Source organism: Oncorhynchus kisutch, unplaced genomic scaffold (assembly GCF_002021735.2).
Source record: "Oncorhynchus kisutch isolate 150728-3 unplaced genomic scaffold, Okis_V2 scaffold1723, whole genome shotgun sequence".
Taxonomy (NCBI): domain Eukaryota; kingdom Metazoa; phylum Chordata; class Actinopteri; order Salmoniformes; family Salmonidae; genus Oncorhynchus; species Oncorhynchus kisutch.
The window spans coordinates 1-27,141 of record NW_022263668.1 but is presented as its reverse complement, the minus strand read 5'-3'; the positions used below and the strand labels follow the sequence as shown (position 1 = coordinate 27,141).

At 43.3% G+C, this 27,141-nt stretch overlaps 2 protein-coding genes across 2 annotated transcripts; both read left to right on the top strand.

Moving 5' to 3' along the window:
* Positions 1-7,493: 7,493 nt before the first annotated feature.
* LOC116367773 (uncharacterized) lies at positions 7,494-10,074 on the top strand. The gene is made up of 11 exons (XM_031818939.1): positions 7,494-7,629; positions 7,789-7,973; positions 8,050-8,153; positions 8,432-8,523; positions 8,682-8,862; positions 9,031-9,136; positions 9,216-9,304; positions 9,376-9,467; positions 9,587-9,694; positions 9,813-9,854; positions 9,937-10,074. Exons 1-10 carry the CDS (start codon positions 7,566-7,568, stop codon positions 9,827-9,829), a joined length of 1,038 nt encoding a protein of 345 aa, XP_031674799.1. The 5' UTR covers positions 7,494-7,565; the 3' UTR covers positions 9,830-9,854; positions 9,937-10,074.
* Positions 10,075-17,552: 7,478 nt separating this feature from the next.
* On the top strand, positions 17,553-20,133 carry LOC116367772 (uncharacterized). The gene is made up of 11 exons (XM_031818938.1): positions 17,553-17,688; positions 17,848-18,032; positions 18,109-18,212; positions 18,491-18,582; positions 18,741-18,921; positions 19,090-19,195; positions 19,275-19,363; positions 19,435-19,526; positions 19,646-19,753; positions 19,872-19,913; positions 19,996-20,133. Exons 1-10 carry the CDS (start codon positions 17,625-17,627, stop codon positions 19,886-19,888), a joined length of 1,038 nt encoding a protein of 345 aa, XP_031674798.1. The 5' UTR covers positions 17,553-17,624; the 3' UTR covers positions 19,889-19,913; positions 19,996-20,133.
* The last annotated feature ends 7,008 nt before the right edge of the window (positions 20,134-27,141 follow it).

Genomic DNA, 27,141 nt, shown 5'->3' with positions numbered 1-27,141 from the left:
AGTTAGGTTGCTAGCTAGCTAACTTGGCTAGTCAGTGCCTAAATTACAGCTAGATACAAATGATCAACAATAAAGAGAGATATCTTGCCGCATTGGTGTGGCAGACGGATTCCTGCCCTCAACATACTAACCTAACATATTACCACTTTACTAATAAAATCCAAATGTTTCCCTCTAAACAAATGGATGATTTATCTTAAGGCTTCCTTACATGTATATATCAAAAAACTAAATGTATCTAATGTATCTAACTTCATTAGATACAACTTTTTCTAAATGATAAATAATTCAATACATTTAACTCAAAATTGTTTGATGGCATGACTTCAAAAATGTTGAAATAGAGGACATTTGTTGTTGTTGTGAGAATTTCAGGGGGGAGGGCACACCTTACCCCAGGGTGCGTCTCGCCCCATAGTATCCTATATCCCAGTTGATTTGATGGTAAATTTACAACACTTCTGAGCGATGAATAAGAAATGGGAAAGTTCCAATTCCAAACAAGCTTAAGTCTCTTTCTGTACCTGTTCAAATTCTCTGGAAATGCAGTATTGCTTTCTTCCTTCCATGAGATCACTAGCTATTCCATTACTTTTCCAGTGATTTTTTGTTTTTAAAAAATGTACATTTAGAAAGTTGGCATAAAAAAATAGTCCCGACAATTGAATTGCCTGCTATGATGCGCTTTCATTTCTTGTCTCGTATATCTCGTCACATCAACAACAACAAAAATTGCTAAAACCCAGTGTCAAATATAACTTAAGTGGTTGAAGTGTTTTTATTACCCATTTAGGAAAAAATGTGAATTAATACATTTGAGAAAGGTGGCAGTGCATACAGGCTATCTGTTTCATGTCTCAGGTAGCCCTCGAAAGCCAGCATGGACAGAATGCAATAATTGTCTCATGCCATATTATAATTGCACTCCTCTAGATCTGAAATAATTGAATGGTGAAGCTTGCATCCACCCAGTCAACCGTAAATGCAAGCCAAAGCAATTCAGGCATTCTTGAAAGTCTGGACAATCCTTGTCCTGCAAATAAACATTTTTTTTGTAGAAAAAAAATAATTTTGCAAGCAGTAGGCATTTATAATTAAATGCAGTGGAACTTTATAGTTAGACCTACTGGATGATGTTCTACCTTCAAAATTATTTGGCAATCATCATTTATTAGAAAAAAAACACAGTTTCCATCATGCAAGAAAGTTTGACCAAACAAAAATCGCCCCATGTCAAATGGATAAAAAATGTGTCAATCTTCAGAAAATGTCTCCTATATCTGCCATTTCTACACTTGCAGCAATGATATTTTTTGCAACATTGCTTTTGTCAAATAAGCCTGGGTCAATGGAAACCTGCCTACTGATCTGATAAGACAGATATGACTATGTTTAAACAGGCAGCCCAATTCTGGGATTTTCCCACTCATTGGTCTTTTGCTCAATCAGATCAGATTTTGGGCAAAATATCAGAATTGGGATGTTTGTGTAAACGCAGCCATAGAAACCACATTCAGTTTTATTGGCACAAGATTAAGGGTGTGTTCCTCTGACCAGGCTTTGTTGAGGCATGCCAGATCTTACAACAAAATATCAGCTAACCACATATGTTATAGCAATCTGGTTCCTGACACACTCATTGGTTGATGCATGTACTGTCTGAGCAAGGGATCGCAACCTAATGCTGTGTTCAGTAACCAAGTGGTAATTCACCATATATGACTGGGAAAATTCCACTTGAATGGCCCTCCAACTGGTAATTACTAGTGGGAAACTTGTCTATCATCCTGAGATCCCACATGCTGACCTCTGATGTCATCTACCACGAAAATGACCTCACTAATTGCATTTTTTTTTCAGTTAAATGCAACAACAAAACATTATTTATAAAAAAGTAATCTATTAATATGGTTTTTGAACACTATAGTTTGTTTACAAGCATGATAGCTGTACTTTTCGTTTATTGTTCATGCAGCTTGGCGTTTCTCAACGAGTTCAAAGCACGGGAATGCATCCAACTAGTTACGACTTCACAACTGGTAAATTCAAATCTCCCACTTGGTTACAAACGCAGCATAAGTATCTGATAATTAATTGCAAGCCTGGAATGAGTTCATACTAATGATTTCCAGATCAGTGATTGATTTCCTGTGTAACAGGTGTAAAATGTACTTGATGTATCTCACCAAAAATCCCTCTTATTTATTTTAATTTATTATTCAAAGGTTATTTTAAGATGTATTACATTACTTTCAAGAGTGAATTATTTTTTTATTGTATTTAATTGTGATGTCATCAACGGGAGCCATGCTCTTACTCCTCAGTTTGCTCAGAGCGTGATGAGGAGAGGCAAATATACTTGTATGGAGTCCAGACTGCAGCAGTAACTTTTGCCTTGTATTTGTATCCATTCAATGCAGTCATTAAAAGAGAGACAACTGGCTGAATTGTGTCCAAAGCCTTATCTTCCACCTACACCTTACCAGAACCCATCGCAGAAAGGTACCGGTGCAGAACCGGTTACATTGGTGCCGTGGCCCGGATCAACGTGGATCATTGTGAATTGCCGTTGATCAACACCAGCTTGGTCACCAGGTGGCCAGTCCTGACTTTGGAAATCTTATCACACAACTAGCCCATCAGATAGGACAGTCTATATCATCTCAAATTAGGAAGGAAGGTGAGAAGAAGGAGGACATGCTCAGAGCTCCAGTGCAGGCCAGACATTCACTGACACACCCTCCCTTAATTTATCCGGTATGAACTTGTTCATGCAGTCTGACGTGAGAGAGAAGAAGCCACTATCAGAGCCAGTCATTCTCATTGGTTTAGGGGGGAAAATAAAATGCATGTATGAAGTTGACCTTAATGTGTATGGGATTAGTTGTTTAGTCCCTGTGCTCATAGTCCCAGGTCAGCATGATGATCTCATCCTCGGTACAAACTTGATAAAACACCTTATGCATCAAATGAAGGGTACTGACGAGTACTGGAGCCTCATATCAGAATGTGCTTCGCAGCCATCATCTATAGGTGAATACTTTTTGAACATGATGACTAACCTGACATGTTGGCAGAGTGAAGAAATGCCCAGAAAAAATAGGGACAGTCAAACTCAACCAGGCTGTCACACTCCTCGCTAAACAAGAGCAGCTAGTATGGGGAGGCTTCCCAACAGCGTGCCAATGTCTCCAGGGAGCACCATGCCATGAAATATCATGGTGGGTCGAGTCATCACACCCATGTGGGGTGACAGGTGTGTGCCCATGAAAGTCACTAACCTATCGGACAAACTCTAAAGACAAATTGCAAGCTGGCTGATGTGTCCCCCTGTCTGGCTGTGGAGGACTTCACCGTTTTCCAAGGCTCCTGCAAAATGGAAGGGGGAACTCTAGGAAAGCAGCCCATTACAACCGACTTCGTGGATTTGAAGCAGAAACTGCTTGATGTAGGGTTGGGAGAGATTGACATCAAACCCTGTAAAACCAGTCAAGCATCAAGAGAGGAATTAGTTCAGTTACTTCTTATGATCTGTTCTCCAAGAGCGTACTGCATTGTGGCAAAGCCAAGGGCTTTGAGCATTGCATTCGACTCACAGATGACAGACCATTTCGCCTACCATATCGGAGGGTTCTGCCTGCCCATTACCAGAAACTACGACAAGTGTTGACGGAAATGGAGGAACAGGAAATAATCAGGAAATCCGTTTGCGAATATGCTTCCCCTCTAGTAATGGTGTGGAATAAAGATGGTGGGCTTCGTATATGTACAGATGTCAGATGGCTAAATGTAAGGACACACAAAGATGCACACCCACTTCCACACCAATCTGACTGTCTTGCAGCTCTAGGGGGCTACACCTTCTTCAGTACGATGGACTTGACGTCAGGCTTTTACAACATACCTATGTGTGAGGAAGACAAAAAGTATACAGCCTTCACTACCCCACTGGGTCTGCATGAATACAATTGAATGCCGCAGGGCCTATGCAATAGTCCAGCTTCATTTATGAGGATGATGCTTAGCATTTTTGGAGACCTAAACTTCAGTAGCCTGCTGTGTTACCTAGACGACCTCTTGGTGTTTGCACCAAGCGAAAGACAAGCCTTGGATAGATTGGAGCTGGTGTTCCAGAGACTGAGACAGCACAACCTGAAACTGAGTCCAAAGAAATGCAATTTCTTGCGGATGTCTGTGAAAGTTTTGGGTCATGTCATTAATGGTGACGGGGTGGCTGTGGACCCAACCAAGGTGGATGTGATATCCAAAATGACAAAGTCGGATCTAATGGAGGAAGATGGGTGCACTCCTTCAGTACGAAGGATCAAATCTTTCCTAGGAATGATATTCTACTATCAAGATTTCATTCCAAACTGTTTTGCTATTGCCAAGCCACTCTTCACTCTCACCGCAGGTCAGAAGAGAATGGGGAATGTGAAGCCTGAGAAGCAAGCTGGTAGCTTCAGAAAGTTGAAACCTACTGACTGGACTAATGGGTGTGATTCTTCACTTAACAGCCTTAAGGAGAGGTTGTTAAACTGTGCTGTTCTTGGTCATCCGGATTTAACAAGGCCATTGATCCTGTCAATTGATGCCTCCCTGGACGGGTTGGGCGCTGTACCGTCTCAAATACCTGCTGGTGAAGATAGAGCACGTCCCATCGCTTTTGCCAGTAAAACATTGAGTGACTCACAAAAAAATATATCCTGCCCACAGACTTGAGTTTTTGGCCTGTGTGTGTGAAAAGAGTGTGTTTGAAAAGTTTAGCCACTGGCTCAAGGGACATTCATTTACAGTTTGGACTGATAATAATCCCCTGACATACATAATGACAAAACCAAAATTTGACGCCTGCGAGCAACGATGGGTAGCCAAATTGTCGCCCTACTCATTCGATCTGAAGCACATAGCAGGTACAATGAACGTTGTGGCTGATGCCCTCAGTAGGGACCCATTTGCCAAGTTAGTTAGTCACAGGCTGATCATTGAGAACTATGTCAGTCTGCTTGCTGAAGACGATGCTATAGAAGAGGATGGGATTCAAGATGTGTTTCGCTTGAAGGTCCAGAGTCACATAGTGAAAAAACAAGCAGAGACCATCTCTACGAATCAGTCTGACAGCTGTCCTTTAACCTGTGGCTCTGCAGTAGTGAAAGCAATCTGTGAAGTCTATGATCAGTGTGATGTAGCGACCGAAGCTTGAGCAGTACAGTTAGTGCAGTCTGTGCAACTACGCTTCAGCGGTGTCAAGAACTTGATCGTACGATTTCTAAGGCTATCCTGTTTGTCATCTGCAAAAGACATCCTTCAAGACGAGAGAGTGATGGATTTGATTCACAAACCCTTGCACTCGTCAAGCAGGGAGAGAGGATCAGGGTCCAAGATGGATTTACAGGGTGACAAAGGATCCCCTGAGCAAACAAAAGCATGTGTGATGCCCAAAAATATGAAGGAGAAAGCATTGAGTGGTGTGCATGACCATGCTGGCCACCAAGGGGAAGCTAGGAATCTTCATTTGGCAAGGCAGCATTTCTTCTGGCCCAAGATGGAGCATGATGTGAAGGAGTATGTCAAATGCTGTCGGAGACGCATCCTGGCTAAGTCTCCTGAGCTGTCTGCTCCACCTCCCCTGGAAAGCATCAGAACCTCTGCTCCTATGGAGTTGGTATGTCTCGACTTTTGGCGTGCTGAGGACAACAAGCTACGCTCAGTGGATGTATTGGTTCTGACAGATCACTTCATCAAGTTAGCTCACGCCTTTCCATGCTCAAATCAAACGGCAAAGGAAGTTGCCAGAAAGATATGGGACAAGGTATTTTGTGTTTATAGATTTGCTGAGCGGATCCACACGGATCAAGGTGCCAATTTTGAGAGCTAATCACAGAACTTCTCAAGCTCTCTGGTGTCGCCAAGTCACACACAACTGCGTATCATCCCATGGGGAATGGGGGAACGGAAAGGTTCAATCGAACTCTGTGTAATATGCTTCGCTCACTCCCTCTAAAAGCTAAATAGAAATGGCCGCAGCAGATACAAACTCTAACGTTTGCCTACAATGATACTGTACACGAAACCACTGGCTATGCCCCATTCCAAGTCATGTTAGGTCGCGTTCCGAGACTCCCTGTTGATATAATGTTCAAGCAAGTTTTGAGGGATCCTGTGCTTGTTGACTATAGTAGCTATGTAAAAACACTGAAGTCCCATCTCCATGAAGCAGTGAGCATCACTCAACGGCATACAGTTAAAGAACAACAGAAACAGGCCAAAAATTATGACAGAAAAGTCAGAAGCACTCACCTGAACAAAGGAGACAGAGTGCTTCTCGCTAAAAAAGGAGAAAGGGGGAAAAGAGAACTTGCCGACAAGTGGGAAGCTAAGGTGTACACGGTCATTGGCAGAAACTTACATACACACATATATAAGGTGGTGGATGATAAAGGAAACACCAAGGTGGTACATCGGAACCTTCTTCTAGACATCAGCTTTCTGCCGGTAGAAACACCTAAGGATGATTCACGTGAATCTCAATCAGATGGAGCTGTAGATCCAGAGTATGAGGGTCAGTCAATGGACCTTTCAGGCTTTGATGAAGAGGAAAGCTCTGGAGATATGACCAGTTCATGGATACTCAGTGGAGTAGATGACCCCGCAAATCAGGACTCTTCGGAGAGAAAGGAGACAGTCAGAGATGAGATGGAGCAAGAACAGTCAGCGTACAGCTGCAGGGACAATCCAAATCAAGACCGTCAAGCTCAGCTATCTCTCAATAATGAGACTGCTATTAGCATTCCTGACTATGACAGGTTAGCTGTAGTCCCTGACACAGAACCTTCAGGTATTCCTGACTCAATTGCACCCACTGATTTAGCTAGTGACCAAGACTTACGAAGACCGGGTTCACGTGATTCGCAAGATGTGGACAGAACACGCACTGGCAGGGTAGTGAAATCTGTAAGTCGTCTTATTGAGACAATGGCTCAGAGACCATTCACTATGGAGGGCTTAGCCACCAAACTAGGAAAGTAGTCCCAGTCTCTTCCAACTCTGTTTTTAAAAAAGGTTTTCTTTATTTCTTCTGTTGTTCTAAGGAATATTCATGGATATGTAAAGCCATCTAAGTGATGTGTAGAATGGTCAAAGATTGGGGCGGCAGGGTAGCCTAGTAATGACTCAGTAGAGTTTGTTATCCCTTGTGTTCCATATCTTGATTGATATGCATTCAGGATTTTGGTGAAATTCAGGAGGGGTGAAAGTAACAGTTGTAAAATATAATTGATGTATTTCACTGAAAATCCCTCATTTTGTGTTTTGTGAGACATAGGTTCCGCTTTGCAGACTACTTTATGGGGAAAATATGTAACTATTACAATTTTTACTTTTAAAACCCATAAAAATTCAAGGATGTTTTCAGACCAGGAAATACCAAAACTGATGATGTTGGTATGTTTTTAGGTCTATAATTATCGCTCCTTGACCTTTCACAGGTGTTCAGAATTAAGATGATTAGGATCAATTGGTCCATAAATATTTCTAGTTTGTAGGCACTCCTAGATCATTCAGTCATGTCTCTCCTTTGGCAATGTGCAATTCTTTTGGCTGTCGTAGCAGCAAGCGTTGCCAATGAAGGTACGTCTAATAATGAACGCATAATATGATTATGTAGCGCTGATACCATGTTAACTTGAATAGGCTACTTATCTCATGCTGACCGCCTAACAGACTAGCCAAGTTGTGGTGTTGGCTCTTGAGATGTGAATGATGACATTATCAAATTTATATTTTTAGATTTTAATGTGGATTGTGAGAAACACTCCATTAAAGTGACATGGAAGGTCAGTCCAGAGTTGGTTGAACATGCTGCCCGTCTTTTCCTTGGACACTGTGTTCCGTCCACATTTTCTGTTCTTCCCACGGGAGAAGGGATGGCGACATTCCACTACAACCTCAATGGCTGTGCCATCAAGAAACGGGTAATGTCTAACTCTTGACCCAATGTATGCCATTTTGGATCCTGCGACGACTAATGCTTCTCCTTCTATTCCCCAGGTGACTGGAGAAAAACACATCTATTCAACCAGCCTGACTTACAGACCTAACCGAAAGCCCAAACCTGCTGCTATTAGTCACCATATTAAGTGTGTTTACATAAGGTAAGCATCTATGCCAGGGGTACTCAACTCTTACCCTAAGAGGTCTGGCGCCTGCTGTCTTTCGGTTCTACTTTATCATTAATTGCACACACCTGGTGTCCCAGGTCTAAATCAGTCCCTAATTAGAGGGGAATGAAGTTTTTTTTAAATGCAGTGGAACTGAGTTGAGTTTTAGGGCTCTATTGGGTGTAGTGTACTCTAGCTATGGTGTTGGAATCAAATCTTCCTAAGCCTTTGCCACCTTCATTATTAAACTAAACATTCCCCCTTGTATGTAGACCTGAGGGATGGATTCCCCCATTCCTTATCCCTGCCTATGGTAGTGCTGAGGGTCATGGAGGATTGGTTTTCCACATGGCACTCCTCAATGGTGAGTGACTCATACAACATCAATTATTGTAAGAATATGTTCAGTCAACTTACCTGGTAAAGAAATTCCTAGCAGAGGACACTGCCCAAAGCTAGTTGAAACCTGTGGCTGTACAGTACGATGAGCATTGCGCCCCTTCCCCTCTCTGTTGAATGTAGAAGACCTTACTGGTCTGGCTAAGAGCAGCCTGTTTCCCCTGGGCTCTTTCATCCCCATCTGGGCAGCAGTGGATCAGAAGGACCATCAGCCCTTGCTGCTGCTCTTGGAGGAGTGTGTGGCGGCCACAACACCAGAACTGCAGTCTGCGAGCCTGGTGTACCCCATCATCACCAACAAGGGGTGTGTACCAGACCTGGCTATGGCCATGTAGGGTGCACGTTTTGGTTTTTGACTGCCTAGCGCTACACAGCCTACTCAAATGTTGAAAAGTATTGAATACATTTTAAAGTTAGCTTATTTGCTGGATGGAAGTTCTGTTTGTCTGCTCATTGCACAATGCATTTTCAGTTGCCTTGCAGATGGGAAGACTGGGAACTCCAGGTTCCTGCCTAGGTACCACTCGTCTGCTATTCTGCTTTACCTGCAGTCCTTCAAGTTTGCCTTAGGCGAGGAAGTGAGTGGACCACAAGTTCTCGGTATGACTGGGTTGTTTTCATACTGTAGCTCTTGACTGTTCTCTTATTTCACCCCAGGTGTATATTCATTGTAAGCTTGTTGCATGGGACCCTGAGGTTTTTGATATAGAAAAGAAGGCTTGCCACTACATTAAAGAGACTGGAGAGTAAGTATTGGTCACATAACGACCATAATGACGTTAGTGCCAATGCAACAGCCAACTTTTTTTATTCATAGATGGGAGCTGCTGGACGACCCGTCTCAAAGTGACCTCTGCAAGTGCTGTGACTCGAGTTGCAAGCCTCGGTTGAAGAGGGGTGTGGATTCAGGTATTTTGAGGCACTTCATTTCAAGCCTGACTAAACTGTAGTTCCATATTCATTTGAGCTGATCACTCTTGAGTTCTGATGGGACTGCAGCTTGAAGTAATTTATATATTTTTTCTCAGAACCCCAGGGCCTGGTTCAAAACTCTGTTCTTGGACCGCTCACAATAGTGGAAAACTCTGAAACCTGGATCCCCAGTGAATTTGTAAAATATCCTACTGTAGAACAAGGTTGGTGATTTTGGCATTGAAGACTATAGTTTACACTTGGCTTTTAATTGTATCAGCTTTGATGCCAAATGAACTTGAACCTGTAACCTACTCATCTGTCATTGTGTTCTGTATTCAGTTAACTGGTTGGTGTAATGGTCTGGAACACTTTGCTTGTCAGGTGTGTGTGCTGGTTATTTTACTGTAAAATCCCCCAACGGCAATGAGATGCGTGTTACTAACAATTCTTCAACCTGTTACAGGGATGGCTGTCTTTTCTGTCTCTACAGCCATCTAATTGTAGGTGGCCTGAAGGGTGCATCACTTTCCACTATCCCCAGTATGGATATGCTCAAGTCAAAGGACTTCATGTTTCAATAAAATGAGTACTTTACAATGGTGTTTGTTTCTAATGGTTGTCAAAATGCTATGATCCTGATGAGATGTACCCTAAATCCAGTAGTGCGGAGCCGGTATCTACACAAAATAGCCAAGATGTGACCATCTGGTTGTAAGAAGATGATCTCAATGAGAGTGCTCAGTGTTTTGCGACTTTGTTCTGGACTTCCCAGTGTCCTGATTACTCTTGAACTGTAACACTTTCTTCTCTTGGCATAATTAGATTGCTAATGATAGTCACCGCAGGTGTTCATGCAATGGTAGCGCTATTTGAAAGATTGTCATAAGTGAACCTGCTTATTGTTGGCTATACATTTTCAGCAGTAGCCCACCCAAGATGAAATTGACAAGGGGTAGGCGGTCACTTGAAATAAGAGTTTGTTATTTACTGACTTGCCTAGTTAAATGTGTGCTGACGTTTCCCTTACCAATATTTGGAGGAAGGTCACTGGAGACCTGTGAGGTGTGTTGTGGCAATTTCCTGTATTAACAAATCATGAGAGCAAACCACACGCAAGTCAGTTATATAAAGTCCATATTTAATTATGAGCTTCACCATAGCCCTGTGACTCTCAGATCAATTCGGTGTCTATAAATTAATTCTCAGTGCTTACAAAACAATTCTTAGTATCATTTCTAGTGAAGACACACCCCTCTCAACTCACATGACAAATAACAGATCTTAGGAACATTACAAAGGAAGACTTTACTTGAGAGAGGAGTATCCCATAGCCAGACAGCATTAGCTATAAATTATCGTTCCGTTTGGTCTCCTAAACAAAGTTCCTATCCACTTCTTGGTACCACTTAGGACCAAAACATTACCTCATCCAATGGCATATGTCAATTGTCAATTTGAGATACTCCCATCTCAAATACACCCCCTCCTGGACAAGATCAGAAAAGACAGTGAGACTCCTAGGCTTTACACTAAATCAAGATAAGGACAACCTCAGAGGGGACATGTAATAGTTACAGACACATTTCCATAAGAAGACAAGCCTAACCTCTCCCCTCCCTGGGGCACAAGTAACTTTCCCCACATAAGCATACTTATGAAAATTGATAAAACATCTTATTTATTAATGTTACCTAAAGAATTTGGATTCTGACACAACAGGCGGAAGTTGTGTTGGAGGTTGATGTGGCAGGGGTAGAGGTCATGGTGGGTGTGAAGCCTACAGCTCGAGCCAGACTGGTTGCTTGTGGGATATACGGATGGATAATCCTGGGTGCTGCTTCATAAAACTGTTAAAACCAGTCTATGCCTGCCAACTGCCTTTCCTTATTCAATGTGTTTTGGATTCCCATCCTCTCCGCCAGGTCAACTGACCCGTAACCTAATTCCTATTCTGAACCTAGCCTAACCGTAAACCCTATTCATATGCCATTTAGCATATGCTTTTATCCTAACCCTGGCTCCTATTCTAATTCCGACCCCTAATCCTGATAACTGGGGGATTATCTGACTATGATAACAGACATATTATGCTAACTAGGTGGCACGCATTTAATTCACCTCAGACGTTCTGCTAGTTAGGTTGCTAGCTAGCTAACTTGGCTAGTCAGTGCCTAAATTACAGCTAGATACAAATGATCAACAATAAAGAGAGATATCTTGCCGCATTGGTGTGGCAGACGGATTCCTGCCCTCAACATACTAACCTAACATATTACCACTTTACTAATAAAATCCAAATGTTTCCCTCTAAACAAATGGATGATTTATCTTAAGGCTTCCTTACATGTATATATCAAAAAACTAAATGTATCTAACTTCATTGGATTATATATACAACTTTTTCTAAATGATAAATAATTCAATACATTTAACTCAAAATTGTTTGATGGCATGACTTCAAAAATGTTGAAATAGAGGACATTTGTTGTTGTTGTGAGAATTTCAGGGGGGAGGGCACGCCTTACCCCAGGGTGCGTCTCGCCCCATAGTATCCTATATCCCAGTTGATTTGATGGTAAATTTACAACACTTCTGAGCGATGAATAAGAAATGGGAAAGTTCCAATTCCAAACAAGCTTAAGTCTCTTTCTGTACCTGTTCAAATTCTCTGGAAATGCAGTATTGCTTTCTTCCTTCCATGAGATCACTAGCTATTCCATTACTTTTCCAGCGATTTTTTGTTTAAAAAAATGTACATTTAGAAAGTTGGCATAAAAAAATAGTCCCGACAATTGAATTGCCTGCTACGATGCGCTTTCATTTCTTGTCTCGTATATCTCGTCACATCAACAACAACAAAAATGGCTAAAACCCAGTGTCAAATATAACTTAAGTGGTTGAAGTGTTTTTATTATTACCCATTTAGGAAAAATGTGAATTAATACATTTGAGACAGGTGGCAGTGCATACAGGCTATCTGTTTCATGTCTCAGGTAGCCCTCGAAAGCCAGCATGGACAGAATGCAATGTATTTGTATCCATTCCATGCAGTCATTAAAAGAGAGACAACTGGCTGAATTGTGTCCAAAGCCTTATCTTCCACCTACACCTTACCAGAACCCAACGCAGAAAGGTACCGGTGCAGAACCGGTTACATTGGTGCCGTGGCCCGGATCAACGTGGATCATTGTGAATCGCCGTTGATCAACACCAGCTTGGTCACCAGGTGGCCAGTCCTGACTTTGGAAATCTTATCACACAACTAGCCCATCAGATAGGACAGTCTATATCATCTCAAATTAGGAAGGAAGGTGAGAAGAAGGAGGACATGCTCAGAGCTCCAGTGCAGGCGAGACATTCACTGAACTTGGTCATGCAGTCTGACGTGAGAGAGAAGAAGCCACTATCAGAGCCAGTCATTCTCATTGGTTTAGGGGGGAAAATAAAATGCATGTATGAAGTTGACCTTAATGTGTATGGGATTAGTTGTTTAGTCCCTGTGCTCATAGTCCCAGGTCAGCATGATGATCTCATCCTCGGTACAAACTTGATAAAACACCTTATGCATCAAATGAAGGGTACTGACGAGTACTGGAGCCTCATATCAGAATGTGCTTCGCAGCCATCATCTATAGGTGAATACTTTTTGAACATGATGACTAACCTGACATGTTGGCAGAGTGAAGAAATGCCCAGAAAAAATAGGGACAGTCAAACTCAACCAGGCTGTCACACTCCTCGCTAAACAAGAGCAGCTAGTATGGGGAGGCTTCCCAACAGCGTGCCAATGTCTCCAGGGAGCACCATGCCATGAAATATCATGGTGGGTCGAGTCATCACACCCATGTGGGGTGACAGGTGTGTGCCCATGAAAGTCACTAACCTATCGGACAAACTCTAAAGACAAATTGCAAGCTGGCTGATGTGTCCCCCTGTCTGGCTGTGGAGGACTTCACCGTTTTCCAAGGCTCCTGCAAAATGGAAGGGGGAACTCTAGGAAAGCAGCCCATTACAACCGACTTCGTGGATTTGAAGCAGAAACTGCTTGATGTAGGGTTGGGAGAGATTGACATCAAACCCTGTAAAACCAGTCAAGCATCAAGAGAGGAATTAGTTCAGTTACTTCTTATGATCTGTTCTCCAAGAGCGCACTGCATTGTGGCAAAGCCAAGGGCTTTGAGCATTGCATTCGACTCACAGATGACAGACCATTTCGCCTACCATATCGGAGGGTTCTGCCTGCCCATTACCAGAAACTACGACAAGTGTTGACGGAAATGGAGGAACAGGAAATAATCAGGAAATCCGTTTGCGAATATGCTTCCCCTCTAGTAATGGTGTGGAAGAAAGATGGTGGGCTTCGTATATGTACAGATGTCAGATGGCTAAATGTAAGGACACACAAAGATGCACACCCACTTCCACACCAATCTGACTGTCTTGCAGCTCTAGGGGGCTACACCTTCTTCAGTACGATGGACTTGACGTCAGGCTTTTACAACATACCTATGTGTGAGGAAGACAAAAAGTATACAGCCTTCACTACCCCACTGGGTCTGCATGAATACAATTGAATGCCGCAGGGCCTATGCAATAGTCCAGCTTCATTTATGAGGATGATGCTTAGCATTTTTGGAGACCTAAACTTCAGTAGCCTGCTGTGTTACCTAGACGACCTCTTGGTGTTTGCACCAAGCGAAAGACAAGCCTTGGATAGATTGGAGCTGGTGTTCCAGAGACTGAGACAGCACAACCTGAAACTGAGTCCAAAGAAATGCAATTTCTTGCGGATGTCTGTGAAAGTTTTGGGTCATGTCATTAATGGTGACGGGGTGGCTGTGGACCCAACCAAGGTGGATGTGATATCCAAAATGACAAAGTCGGATCTAATGGAGGAAGATGGGTGCACTCCTTCAGTACGAAGGATCAAATCTTTCCTAGGAATGATATTCTACTATCAACATTTCATTCCAAACTGTTCTGCTATTGCCAAGCCACTCTTCACTCTCACCGCAGGTCAGAAGAGAATGGGGAATGTGAAGCCTGAGAAGCAAGCTGGTAGCTTCAGAAAGTTGAAACCTACTGACTGGACTAATGGGTGTGATTCTTCACTTAACAGCCTTAAGGAGAGGTTGTTAAACTGTGCTGTTCTTGGTCATCCGGATTTAACAAGGCCATTGATCCTGTCAATTGATGCCTCCCTGGACGGGTTGGGCGCTGTACCGTCTCAAATACCTGCTGGTGAAGATAGAGCACGTCCCATCGCTTTTGCCAGTAAAACATTGAGTGACTCACCAAAAAAAATATCCTGCCCACAGACTTGAGTTTTTGGCCTGTGTGTGTGAAAAGAGTGTGTTTGAAAAGTTTAGCCACTGGCTCAAGGGACATTCATTTACAGTTTGGACTGATAATAATCCCCTGACATACATAATGACAAAACCAAAATTTGACGCCTGCGAGCAACGATGGGTAGCCAAATTGGCGCCCTACTCATTCGATCTGAAGCACATAGCAGGTACAATGAACGTTGTGGCTGATGCCCTCAGTAGGGACCCATTTGCCAAGTTAGTTAGTCACAGGCTGATCATTGAGAACTATGTCAGTCTGCTTGCTGAAGACGATGCTATAGAAGAGGATGGGATTCAAGATGTGTTTCGCTTGAAGGTCCAGAGTCACATAGTGAAAAAACAAGCAGAGACCATCTCTACGAATCAGTCTGACAGCTGTCCTTTAACCTGTGGCTCTGCAGTAGTGAAAGCAATCTGTGAAGTCTATGATCAGTGTGATGTAGCGACCGAAGCTTGAGCAGTACAGTTAGTGCAGTCTGTGCAACTACGCTTCAGCGGTGTCAAGAACTTGATCGTACGATTTCTAAGGCTATCCTGTTTGTCATCTGCAAAAGACATCCTTCAAGACGAGAGAGTGATGGATTTGATTCACAAACCCTTGCACTCGTCAAGCAGGGAGAGAGGATCAGGGTCCAAGATGGATTTACAGGGTGACAAAGGATCCCCTGAGCAAACAAAAGCATGTGTGATGCCCAAAAATATGAAGGAGAAAGCATTGAGTGGTGTGCATGACCATGCTGGCCACCAAGGGGAAGCTAGGAATCTTCATTTGGCAAGGCAGCATTTCTTCTGGCCCAAGATGGAGCATGATGTGAAGGAGTATGTCAAATGCTGTCGGAGACGCATCCTGGCTAAGTCTCCTGAGCTGTCTGCTCCACCTCCCCTGGAAAGCATCAGAACCTCTGCTCCTATGGAGTTGGTATGTCTCGACTTTTGGCGTGCTGAGGACAACAAGCTACGCTCAGTGGATGTATTGGTTCTGACAGATCACTTCATCAAGTTAGCTCACGCCTTTCCATGCTCAAATCAAACGGCAAAGGAAGTTGCCAGAAAGATATGGGACAAGGTATTTTGTGTTTATAGATTTGCTGAGCGGATCCACACGGATCAAGGTGCCAATTTTGAGAGCTAATCACAGAACTTCTCAAGCTCTCTGGTGTCGCCAAGTCACACACAACTGCGTATCATCCCATGGGGAATGGGGGAACGGAAAGGTTCAATCGAACTCTGTGTAATATGCTTCGCTCACTCCCTCTAAAAGCTAAATAGAAATGGCCGCAGCAGATACAAACTCTAACGTTTGCCTACAATGATACTGTACACGAAACCACTGGCTATGCTCCATTCCAAGTCATGTTAGGTCGCGTTCCGAGACTCCCTGTTGATATAATGTTCAAGCAAGTTTTGAGGGATCCTGTGCTTGTTGACTATAGTAGCTATGTAAAAACACTGAAGTCCCATCTCCATGAAGCAGTGAGCACCACTCAACGGCATACAGTTAAAGAACAACAGAAACAGGCCAAAAATTATGACAGAAAAGTCAGAAGCACTCACCTGAACAAAGGAGACAGAGTGCTTCTCGCTAAAAAAGGAGAAAGGGGGAAAAGAGAACTTGCCGACAAGTGGGAAGCTAAGGTGTACACGGTCATTGGCAGAAACTTACATACACACATATATAAGGTGGTGGATGATAAAGGAAACACCAAGGTGGTACATCGGAACCTTCTTCTAGACATCAGCTTTCTGCCGGTAGAAACACCTAAGGATGATTCACGTGAATCTCAATCAGATGGAGCTGTAGATCCAGAGTATGAGGGTCAGTCAATGGACCTTTCAGGCTTTGATGAAGAGGAAAGCTCTGGAGATATGACCAGTTCATGGATACTCAGTGGAGTAGATGACCCCGCAAATCAGGACTCTTCGGAGAGAAAGGAGACAGTCAGAGATGAGATGGAGCAAGAACAGTCAGCGTACAGCTGCAGGGACAATCCAAATCAAGACCGTCAAGCTCAGCTATCTCTCAATAATGAGACTGCTATTAGCATTCCTGACTATGACAGGTTAGCTGTAGTCCCTGACACAGAACCTTCAGGTATTCCTGACTCAATTGCACCCACTGATTTAGCTAGTGACCAAGACTTACAAAGACCGGGATCACGTGATTCGCAAGATGTGGTCAGAACACGCACTGGCAGGCAGGGTAGTGAAATCTGTAAGTCGTCTTATTGAGACAATGGCTCAGAGACCATTCACTATGGAGGGCTTAGCCACCAAACTAGGAAAGTAGTCCCAGTCTCTTCCAACTCTGTTTCAAAAAAGTTTTTCTTTATTTCTTCTGTTGTTCTAAGGAATATTCATGAATATGTAAAGCCATCTAAGTGATGTGTAGAATGGTCAAAGATTGGGGCGGCAGGGTAGCCTAGTAATGACTCAGTAGAGTTTGTTATCCCTTGTGTTCCATATTTTGATTGATATGCATTCAGGATTTTGGTGAAATTCAGGAGGGGTGAAAGTAACAGTTGTAAACCGAAAATCCCTCATTTTGTGTTTTGTGAGACATAGGTTCCGCTTTGCAGACTACTTTATGGGGAAAATATGTAACTATTACAATTTTTACTTTTAAAACCCATAAAAATTCAAGGATGTTTTCAGACCAGGAAATACCAAAACTGATGATGTTGGTATGTTTTTAGGTCTATAATTATCGCTCCTTGACCTTTCACAGGTGTTCAGAATTAAGATGATTAGGATCAATTGGTCCATAAATATTTCTAGTTTGTAGGCACTCCTAGATCATTCAGTCATGTCTCTCCTTTGGCAATGTGCAATTCTTTTGGCTGTCGTAGCAGCAAGCGTTGCCAATGAAGGTACGTCTAATAATGAACGCATAATATGATTATGTAGCGCTGATACCATGTTAACTTGAATAGGCTACTTATCTCATGCTGACCGCCTAACAGACTAGCCAAGTTGTGGTGTTGGCTCTTGAGATGTGAATGATGACATTATCAAATTTATATTTTTAGATTTTAATGTGGATTGTGAGAAACACTCCATTAAAGTGACATGGAAGGTCAGTCCAGAGTTGGTTGAACATGCTGCCCGTCTTTTCCTTGGACACTGTGTTCCGTCCACATTTTCTGTTCTTCCCACGGGAGAAGGGATGGCGACATTCCACTACAACCTCAATGGCTGTGCCATCAAGAAACGGGTAATGTCTAACTCTTGACCCAATGTATGCCATTTTGGATCCTGCGACGACTAATGCTTCTCCTTCTATTCCCCAGGTGACTGGAGAAAAACACATCTATTCAACCAGCCTGACTTACAGACCTAACCGAAAGCCCAAACCTGCTGCTATTAGTCACCATATTAAGTGTGTTTACATAAGGTAAGCATCTATGCCAGGGGTACTCAACTCTTACCCTAAGAGGTCTGGCGCCTGCTGTCTTTCGGTTCTACTTTATCATTAATTGCACACACCTGGTGTCCCAGGTCTAAATCAGTCCCTAATTAGAGGGGAATGAAGTTTTTTTTAAATGCAGTGGAACTGAGTTGAGTTTTAGGGCTCTATTGGGTGTAGTGTACTCTAGCTATGGTGTTGGAATCAAATCTTCCTAAGCCTTTGCCACCTTCATTATTAAACTAAACATTCCCCCTTGTATGTAGACCTGAGGGATGGATTCCCCCATTCCTTATCCCTGCCTATGGTAGTGCTGAGGGTCATGGAGGATTGGTTTTCCACATGGCACTCCTCAATGGTGAGTGACTCATACAACATCAATTATTGTAAGAATATGTTCAGTCAACTTACCTGGTAAAGAAATTCCTAGCAGAGGACACTGCCCAAAGCTAGTTGAAACCTGTGGCTGTACAGTACGATGAGCATTGCGCCCCTTCCCCTCTCTGTTGAATGTAGAAGACCTTACTGGTCTGGCTAAGAGCAGCCTGTTTCCCCTGGGCTCTTTCATCCCCATCTGGGCAGCAGTGGATCAGAAGGACCATCAGCCCTTGCTGCTGCTCTTGGAGGAGTGTGTGGCGGCCACAACACCAGAACTGCAGTCTGCGAGCCTGGTGTACCCCATCATCACCAACAAGGGGTGTGTACCAGACCTGGCTATGGCCATGTAGGGTGCACGTTTTGGTTTTTGACTGCCTAGCGCTACACAGCCTACTCAAATGTTGAAAAGTATTGAATACATTTTAAAGTTAGCTTATTTGCTGGATGGAAGTTCTGTTTGTCTGCTCATTGCACAATGCATTTTCAGTTGCCTTGCAGATGGGAAGACTGGGAACTCCAGGTTCCTGCCTAGGTACCACTCGTCTGCTATTCTGCTTTACCTGCAGTCCTTCAAGTTTGCCTTAGGCGAGGAAGTGAGTGGACCACAAGTTCTCGGTATGACTGGGTTGTTTTCATACTGTAGCTCTTGACTGTTCTCTTATTTCACCCCAGGTGTATATTCATTGTAAGCTTGTTGCATGGGACCCTGAGGTTTTTGATATAGAAAAGAAGGCTTGCCACTACATTAAAGAGACTGGAGAGTAAGTATTGGTCACATAACGACCATAATGACGTTAGTGCCAATGCAACAGCCAACTTTTTTTATTCATAGATGGGAGCTGCTGGACGACCCGTCTCAAAGTGACCTCTGCAAGTGCTGTGACTCGAGTTGCAAGCCTCGGTTGAAGAGGGGTGTGGATTCAGGTATTTTGAGGCACTTCATTTCAAGCCTGACTAAACTGTAGTTCCATATTCATTTGAGCTGATCACTCTTGAGTTCTGATGGGACTGCAGCTTGAAGTAATTTATATATTTTTTCTCAGAACCCCAGGGCCTGGTTCAAAACTCTGTTCTTGGACCGCTCACAATAGTGGAAAACTCTGAAACCTGGATCCCCAGTGAATTTGTAAAATATCCTACTGTAGAACAAGGTTGGTGATTTTGGCATTGAAGACTATAGTTTACACTTGGCTTTTAATTGTATCAGCTTTGATGCCAAATGAACTTGAACCTGTAACCTACTCATCTGTCATTGTGTTCTGTATTCAGTTGACTGGTTGGTGTAATGGTCTGGAACACTTTGCTTGTCAGGTGTGTGTGCTGGTTATTTTACTGTAAAATCCCCCAACGGCAATGAGATGCGTGTTACTAACAATTCTTCAACCTGTTACAGGGATGGCTGTCTTTTCTGTCTCTACAGCCATCTAATTGTAGGTGGCCTGAAGGGTGCATCACTTTCCACTATCCCCAGTATGGATATGCTCAAGTCAAAGGACTTCATGTTTCAATAAAATGAGTACTTTACAATGGTGTTTGTTTCTAATGGTTGTCAAAATGCTATGATCCTGATGAGATGTACCCTAAATCCAGTAGTGCGGAGCCGGTATCTACACAAAATAGCCAAGATGTGACCATCTGGTTGTAAGAAGATGATCTCAATGAGAGTGCTCAGTGTTTTGCGACTTTGTTCTGGACTTCCCAGTGTCCTGATTACTCTTGAACTGTAACACTTTCTTCTCTTGGCATAATTAGATTGCTAATGATAGTCACCGCAGGTGTTCATGCAATGGTAGCGCTATTTGAAAGATTGTCATAAGTGAACCTGCTTATTGTTGGCTATACATTTTCAGCAGTAGCCCACCCAAGATGAAATTGACAAGGGGTAGGCGGTCACTTGAAATAAGAGTTTGTTATTTACTGACTTGCCTAGTTAAATGTGTGCTGACGTTTCCCTTACCAATATTTGGAGGAAGGTCACTGGAGACCTGTGAGGTGTGTTGTGGCAATTTCCTGTATTAACAAATCATGAGAGCAAACCACACGCAAGTCAGTTATATAAAGTCCATATTTAATTATGAGCTTCACCATAGCCCTGTGACTCTCAGATCAATTCAGTGTCTATAAATTAATTCTCAGTGCTTACAAAACAATTCTTAGTATCATTTCTAGTGAAGACACACCCCTCTCAACTCACATGACAAATAACAGATCTTAGGAACATTACAAAGGAAGACTTTACTTGAGAGAGGAGTATCCCATAGCCAGACAGCATTAGCTATAAATTATCGTTCCGTTTGGTCTCCTAAACAAAGTTCCTATCCACTTCTTGGTACCACTTAGGACCAAAACATTACCTCATCCAATGGCATATGTCAATTGTCAATTTGAGATACTCCCATCTCAAATACACCCCCTCCTGGACAAGATCAGAAAAGACAGTGAGACTCCTAGGCTTTACACTAAATCAAGATAAGGACAACCTCAGAGGGGACATGTAATAGTTACAGACACATTTCCATAAGAAGACAAGCCTAACCTCTCCCCTCCCTGGGGCACAAGTAACTTTCCCCACATAAGCATACTTATGAAAATTGATAAAACATCTTATTTATTAATGTTACCTAAAGAATTTGGATTCTGACACAACAGGCGGAAGTTGTGTTGGAGGTTGATGTGGCAGGGGTAGAGGTCATGGTGGGTGTGAAGCCTACAGCTCGAGCCAGACTGGTTGCTTGTGGGATATACGGATGGATAATCCTGGGTGCTGCTTCATAAAACTGTTAAAACCAGTCTATGCCTGCCAACTGCCTTTCCTTATTCAATGTGTTTTGGATTCCCATCCTCTCCGCCAGGTCAACTGACCCGTAACCTAATTCCTATTCTGAACCTAGCCTAACCGTAAACCCTATTCATATGCCATTTAGCATATGCTTTTATCCTAACCCTGGCTCCTATTCTAATTCCGACCCCTAATCCTGATAACTGGGGGATTATCTGACTATGATAACAGACATATTATGCTAACTAGGTGGCACGCATTTAATTCACCTCAGACGTTCTGCTAGTTAGGTTGCTAGCTAGCTAACTTGGCTAGTCAGTGCCTAAATTACAGCTAGATACAAATGATCAACAATAAAGAGAGATATCTTGCCGCATTGGTGTGGCAGACGGATTCCTGCCCTCAACATACTAACCTAACATATTACCACTTTACTAATAAAATCCAAATGTTTCCCTCTAAACAAATGGATGATTTATCTTAAGGCTTCCTTACATGTATATATCAAAAAACTAAATGTATCTAACTTCATTGGATTATATATACAACTTTTTCTAAATGATAAATAATTCAATACATTTAACTCAAAATTGTTTGATGGCATGACTTCAAAAATGTTGAAATAGAGGACATTTGTTGTTGTTGTGAGAATTTCAGGGGGGAGGGCACGCCTTACTCCAGGGTGCGTCTCGCCCCATAGTATCCTATATCCCAGTTGATTTGATGGTAAATTTACAACACTTCTGAGCGATGAATAAGAAATGGGAAAGTTCCAATTCCAAACAAGCTTAAGTCTCTTTCTGTACCTGTTCAAATTCTCTGGAAATGCAGTATTGCTTTCTTCCTTCCATGAGATCACTAGCTATTCCATTACTTTTCCAGCGATTTTTTGTTTAAAAAAATGTACATTTAGAAAGTTGGCATAAAAAAATAGTCCCGACAATTGAATTGCCTGCTACGATGCGCTTTCATTTCTTGTCTCGTATATCTCGTCACATCAACAACAACAAAAATGGCTAAAACCCAGTGTCAAATATAACTTAAGTGGTTGAAGTGTTTTTATTATTACCCATTTAGGAAAAATGTGAATTAATACATTTGAGACAGGTGGCAGTGCATACAGGCTATCTGTTTCATGTCTCAGGTAGCCCTCGAAAGCCAGCATGGACAGAATGCAATGTATTTGTATCCATTCCATGCAGTCATTAAAAGAGAGACAACTGGCTGAATTGTGTCCAAAGCCTTATCTTCCACCTACACCTTACCAGAACCCAACGCAGAAAGGTACCGGTGCAGAACCGGTTACATTGGTGCCGTGGCCCGGATCAACGTGGATCATTGTGAATCGCCGTTGATCAACACCAGCTTGGTCACCAGGTGGCCAGTCCTGACTTTGGAAATCTTATCACACAACTAGCCCATCAGATAGGACAGTCTATATCATCTCAAATTAGGAAGGAAGGTGAGAAGAAGGAGGACATGCTCAGAGCTCCAGTGCAGGCGAGACATTCACTGAACTTGGTCATGCAGTCTGACGTGAGAGAGAAGAAGCCACTATCAGAGCCAGTCATTCTCATTGGTTTAGGGGGGAAAATAAAATGCATGTATGAAGTTGACCTTAATGTGTATGGGATTAGTTGTTTAGTCCCTGTGCTCATAGTCCCAGGTCAGCATGATGATCTCATCCTCGGTACAAACTTGATAAAACACCTTATGCATCAAATGAAGGGTACTGACGAGTACTGGAGCCTCATATCAGAATGTGCTTCGCAGCCATCATCTATAGGTGAATACTTTTTGAACATGATGACTAACCTGACATGTTGGCAGAGTGAAGAAATGCCCAGAAAAAATAGGGACAGTCAAACTCAACCAGGCTGTCACACTCCTCGCTAAACAAGAGCAGCTAGTATGGGGAGGCTTCCCAACAGCGTGCCAATGTCTCCAGGGAGCACCATGCCATGAAATATCATGGTGGGTCGAGTCATCACACCCATGTGGGGTGACAGGTGTGTGCCCATGAAAGTCACTAACCTATCGGACAAACTCTAAAGACAAATTGCAAGCTGGCTGATGTGTCCCCCTGTCTGGCTGTGGAGGACTTCACCGTTTTCCAAGGCTCCTGCAAAATGGAAGGGGGAACTCTAGGAAAGCAGCCCATTACAACCGACTTCGTGGATTTGAAGCAGAAACTGCTTGATGTAGGGTTGGGAGAGATTGACATCAAACCCTGTAAAACCAGTCAAGCATCAAGAGAGGAATTAGTTCAGTTACTTCTTATGATCTGTTCTCCAAGAGCGCACTGCATTGTGGCAAAGCCAAGGGCTTTGAGCATTGCATTCGACTCACAGATGACAGACCATTTCGCCTACCATATCGGAGGGTTCTGCCTGCCCATTACCAGAAACTACGACAAGTGTTGACGGAAATGGAGGAACAGGAAATAATCAGGAAATCCGTTTGCGAATATGCTTCCCCTCTAGTAATGGTGTGGAAGAAAGATGGTGGGCTTCGTATATGTACAGATGTCAGATGGCTAAATGTAAGGACACACAAAGATGCACACCCACTTCCACACCAATCTGACTGTCTTGCAGCTCTAGGGGGCTACACCTTCTTCAGTACGATGGACTTGACGTCAGGCTTTTACAACATACCTATGTGTGAGGAAGACAAAAAGTATACAGCCTTCACTACCCCACTGGGTCTGCATGAATACAATTGAATGCCGCAGGGCCTATGCAATAGTCCAGCTTCATTTATGAGGATGATGCTTAGCATTTTTGGAGACCTAAACTTCAGTAGCCTGCTGTGTTACCTAGACGACCTCTTGGTGTTTGCACCAAGCGAAAGACAAGCCTTGGATAGATTGGAGCTGGTGTTCCAGAGACTGAGACAGCACAACCTGAAACTGAGTCCAAAGAAATGCAATTTCTTGCGGATGTCTGTGAAAGTTTTGGGTCATGTCATTAATGGTGACGGGGTGGCTGTGGACCCAACCAAGGTGGATGTGATATCCAAAATGACAAAGTCGGATCTAATGGAGGAAGATGGGTGCACTCCTTCAGTACGAAGGATCAAATCTTTCCTAGGAATGATATTCTACTATCAACATTTCATTCCAAACTGTTCTGCTATTGCCAAGCCACTCTTCACTCTCACCGCAGGTCAGAAGAGAATGGGGAATGTGAAGCCTGAGAAGCAAGCTGGTAGCTTCAGAAAGTTGAAACCTACTGACTGGACTAATGGGTGTGATTCTTCACTTAACAGCCTTAAGGAGAGGTTGTTAAACTGTGCTGTTCTTGGTCATCCGGATTTAACAAGGCCATTGATCCTGTCAATTGATGCCTCCCTGGACGGGTTGGGCGCTGTACCGTCTCAAATACCTGCTGGTGAAGATAGAGCACGTCCCATCGCTTTTGCCAGTAAAACATTGAGTGACTCACAAAAAAAAATATCCTGCCCACAGACTTGAGTTTTTGGCCTGTGTGTGTGAAAAGAGTGTGTTTGAAAAGTTTAGCCACTGGCTCAAGGGACATTCATTTACAGTTTGGACTGATAATAATCCCCTGACATACATAATGACAAAACCAAAATTTGACGCCTGCGAGCAACGATGGGTAGCCAAATTGGCGCCCTACTCATTCGATCTGAAGCACATAGCAGGTACAATGAACGTTGTGGCTGATGCCCTCAGTAGGGACCCATTTGCCAAGTTAGTTAGTCACAGGCTGATCATTGAGAACTATGTCAGTCTGCTTGCTGAAGACGATGCTATAGAAGAGGATGGGATTCAAGATGTGTTTCGCTTGAAGGTCCAGAGTCACATAGTGAAAAAACAAGCAGAGACCATCTCTACGAATCAGTCTGACAGCTGTCCTTTAACCTGTGGCTCTGCAGTAGTGAAAGCAATCTGTGAAGTCTATGATCAGTGTGATGTAGCGACCGAAGCTTGAGCAGTACAGTTAGTGCAGTCTGTGCAACTACGCTTCAGCGGTGTCAAGAACTTGATCGTACGATTTCTAAGGCTATCCTGTTTGTCATCTGCAAAAGACATCCTTCAAGACGAGAGAGTGATGGATTTGATTCACAAACCCTTGCACTCGTCAAGCAGGGAGAGAGGATCAGGGTCCAAGATGGATTTACAGGGTGACAAAGGATCCCCTGAGCAAACAAAAGCATGTGTGATGCCCAAAAATATGAAGGAGAAAGCATTGAGTGGTGTGCATGACCATGCTGGCCACCAAGGGGGAAGCTAGGAATCTTCATTTGGCAAGGCAGCATTTCTTCTGGCCCAAGATGGAGCATGATGTGAAGGAGTATGTCAAATGCTGTCGGAGACGCATCCTGGCTAAGTCTCCTGAGCTGTCTGCTCCACCTCCCCTGGAAAGCATCAGAACCTCTGCTCCTATGGAGTTGGTATGTCTCGACTTTTGGCGTGCTGAGGACAACAAGCTACGCTCAGTGGATGTATTGGTTCTGACAGATCACTTCATCAAGTTAGCTCACGCCTTTCCATGCTCAAATCAAACGGCAAAGGAAGTTGCCAGAAAGATATGGGACAAGGTATTTTGTGTTTATAGATTTGCTGAGCGGATCCACACGGATCAAGGTGCCAATTTTGAGAGCTAATCACAGAAACTCTCAAGCTCTCTGGTGTCGCCAAGTCACACACCAACTGCGTATCATCCCATGGGGAATGGGGGAACGGAAGGTTCAATCGAACTCTGTGTAAATATGCTTCGCTCCCCACTCCCTCTAAAAGCTAAATAGAAATGGCCGCAGCAGATACAAACTCTAACGTTTGCCTACAATGATACTGTACACGAAACCACGTGGCTATGCTTCCCATTCCAAGTCATGTTAGAGGTCGCGTTCCGAAGACTCCCTGTTGATATAAATGTTCAAAGCAAGGTTTTGACGGGACTCCTGTGCTTTGTTGACTATAGTAGCTATGTAAAAACACACTGTAAGGTCCCATCCTGCCATGAAGCAGTGAGGCATCACTCACCGGCATACAGTTAAAGAACAAAACGGAACAGGTCAAACATTATGACAGAAAAGTCAGAAGCACTCACCTGAACAAAGGAGACAGAGTGCTTCTCGCTAAAAAAGGAGAAAGGGGGGAAAAGAGAACTTGCCGACAAGTGGGAAGCTAAGGTGTACACGGTCATGACAGAAACTTACATACCCACATATATAAGGTGGTGGATGATAAAGGAAACACCAAGGTGGTACATCGGAACCTTCTTTAGACATCAGCTTTCTGCGGTAGAAACACTAAGGTGATTCACGTGAATCTCAATCAGATGGAGCTGTAGATCCAGAGTATGAGGGTCAGTCAATGGACCTTTCAGGCTTTGATGAAGAGGAAAGCTCTGGAGATATGACCAGTTCATGGATATCAGTGGAGTAGATGACCCCGCAAATCAGGACTCTTCGGAGAGAAAGGAGACAGTCAGAGTGAGATGGAGCAAGAACAGTCAGCGTACAGCTGCAGGGACAATCCAAATCAAGACCGTCAAGCTCAGCTATCTCTCAATAATGAGACTGCTATTAGCATTCCTGACTATGACAGGTAGCTGTAGTCCTGACACAGAACCTTCAGGTATTCCTGACTCAATTGCACCCACTGATTTAGCTAGTGACCAAGACTTACGAAGACCGGTTCACGTGATTCGCAAGATGTGGACAGAACACGCACTGGCAGGGTAGTGAAATCTGTAAGTCGTCTTATTGAGACAATGGCTCAGAGACCAT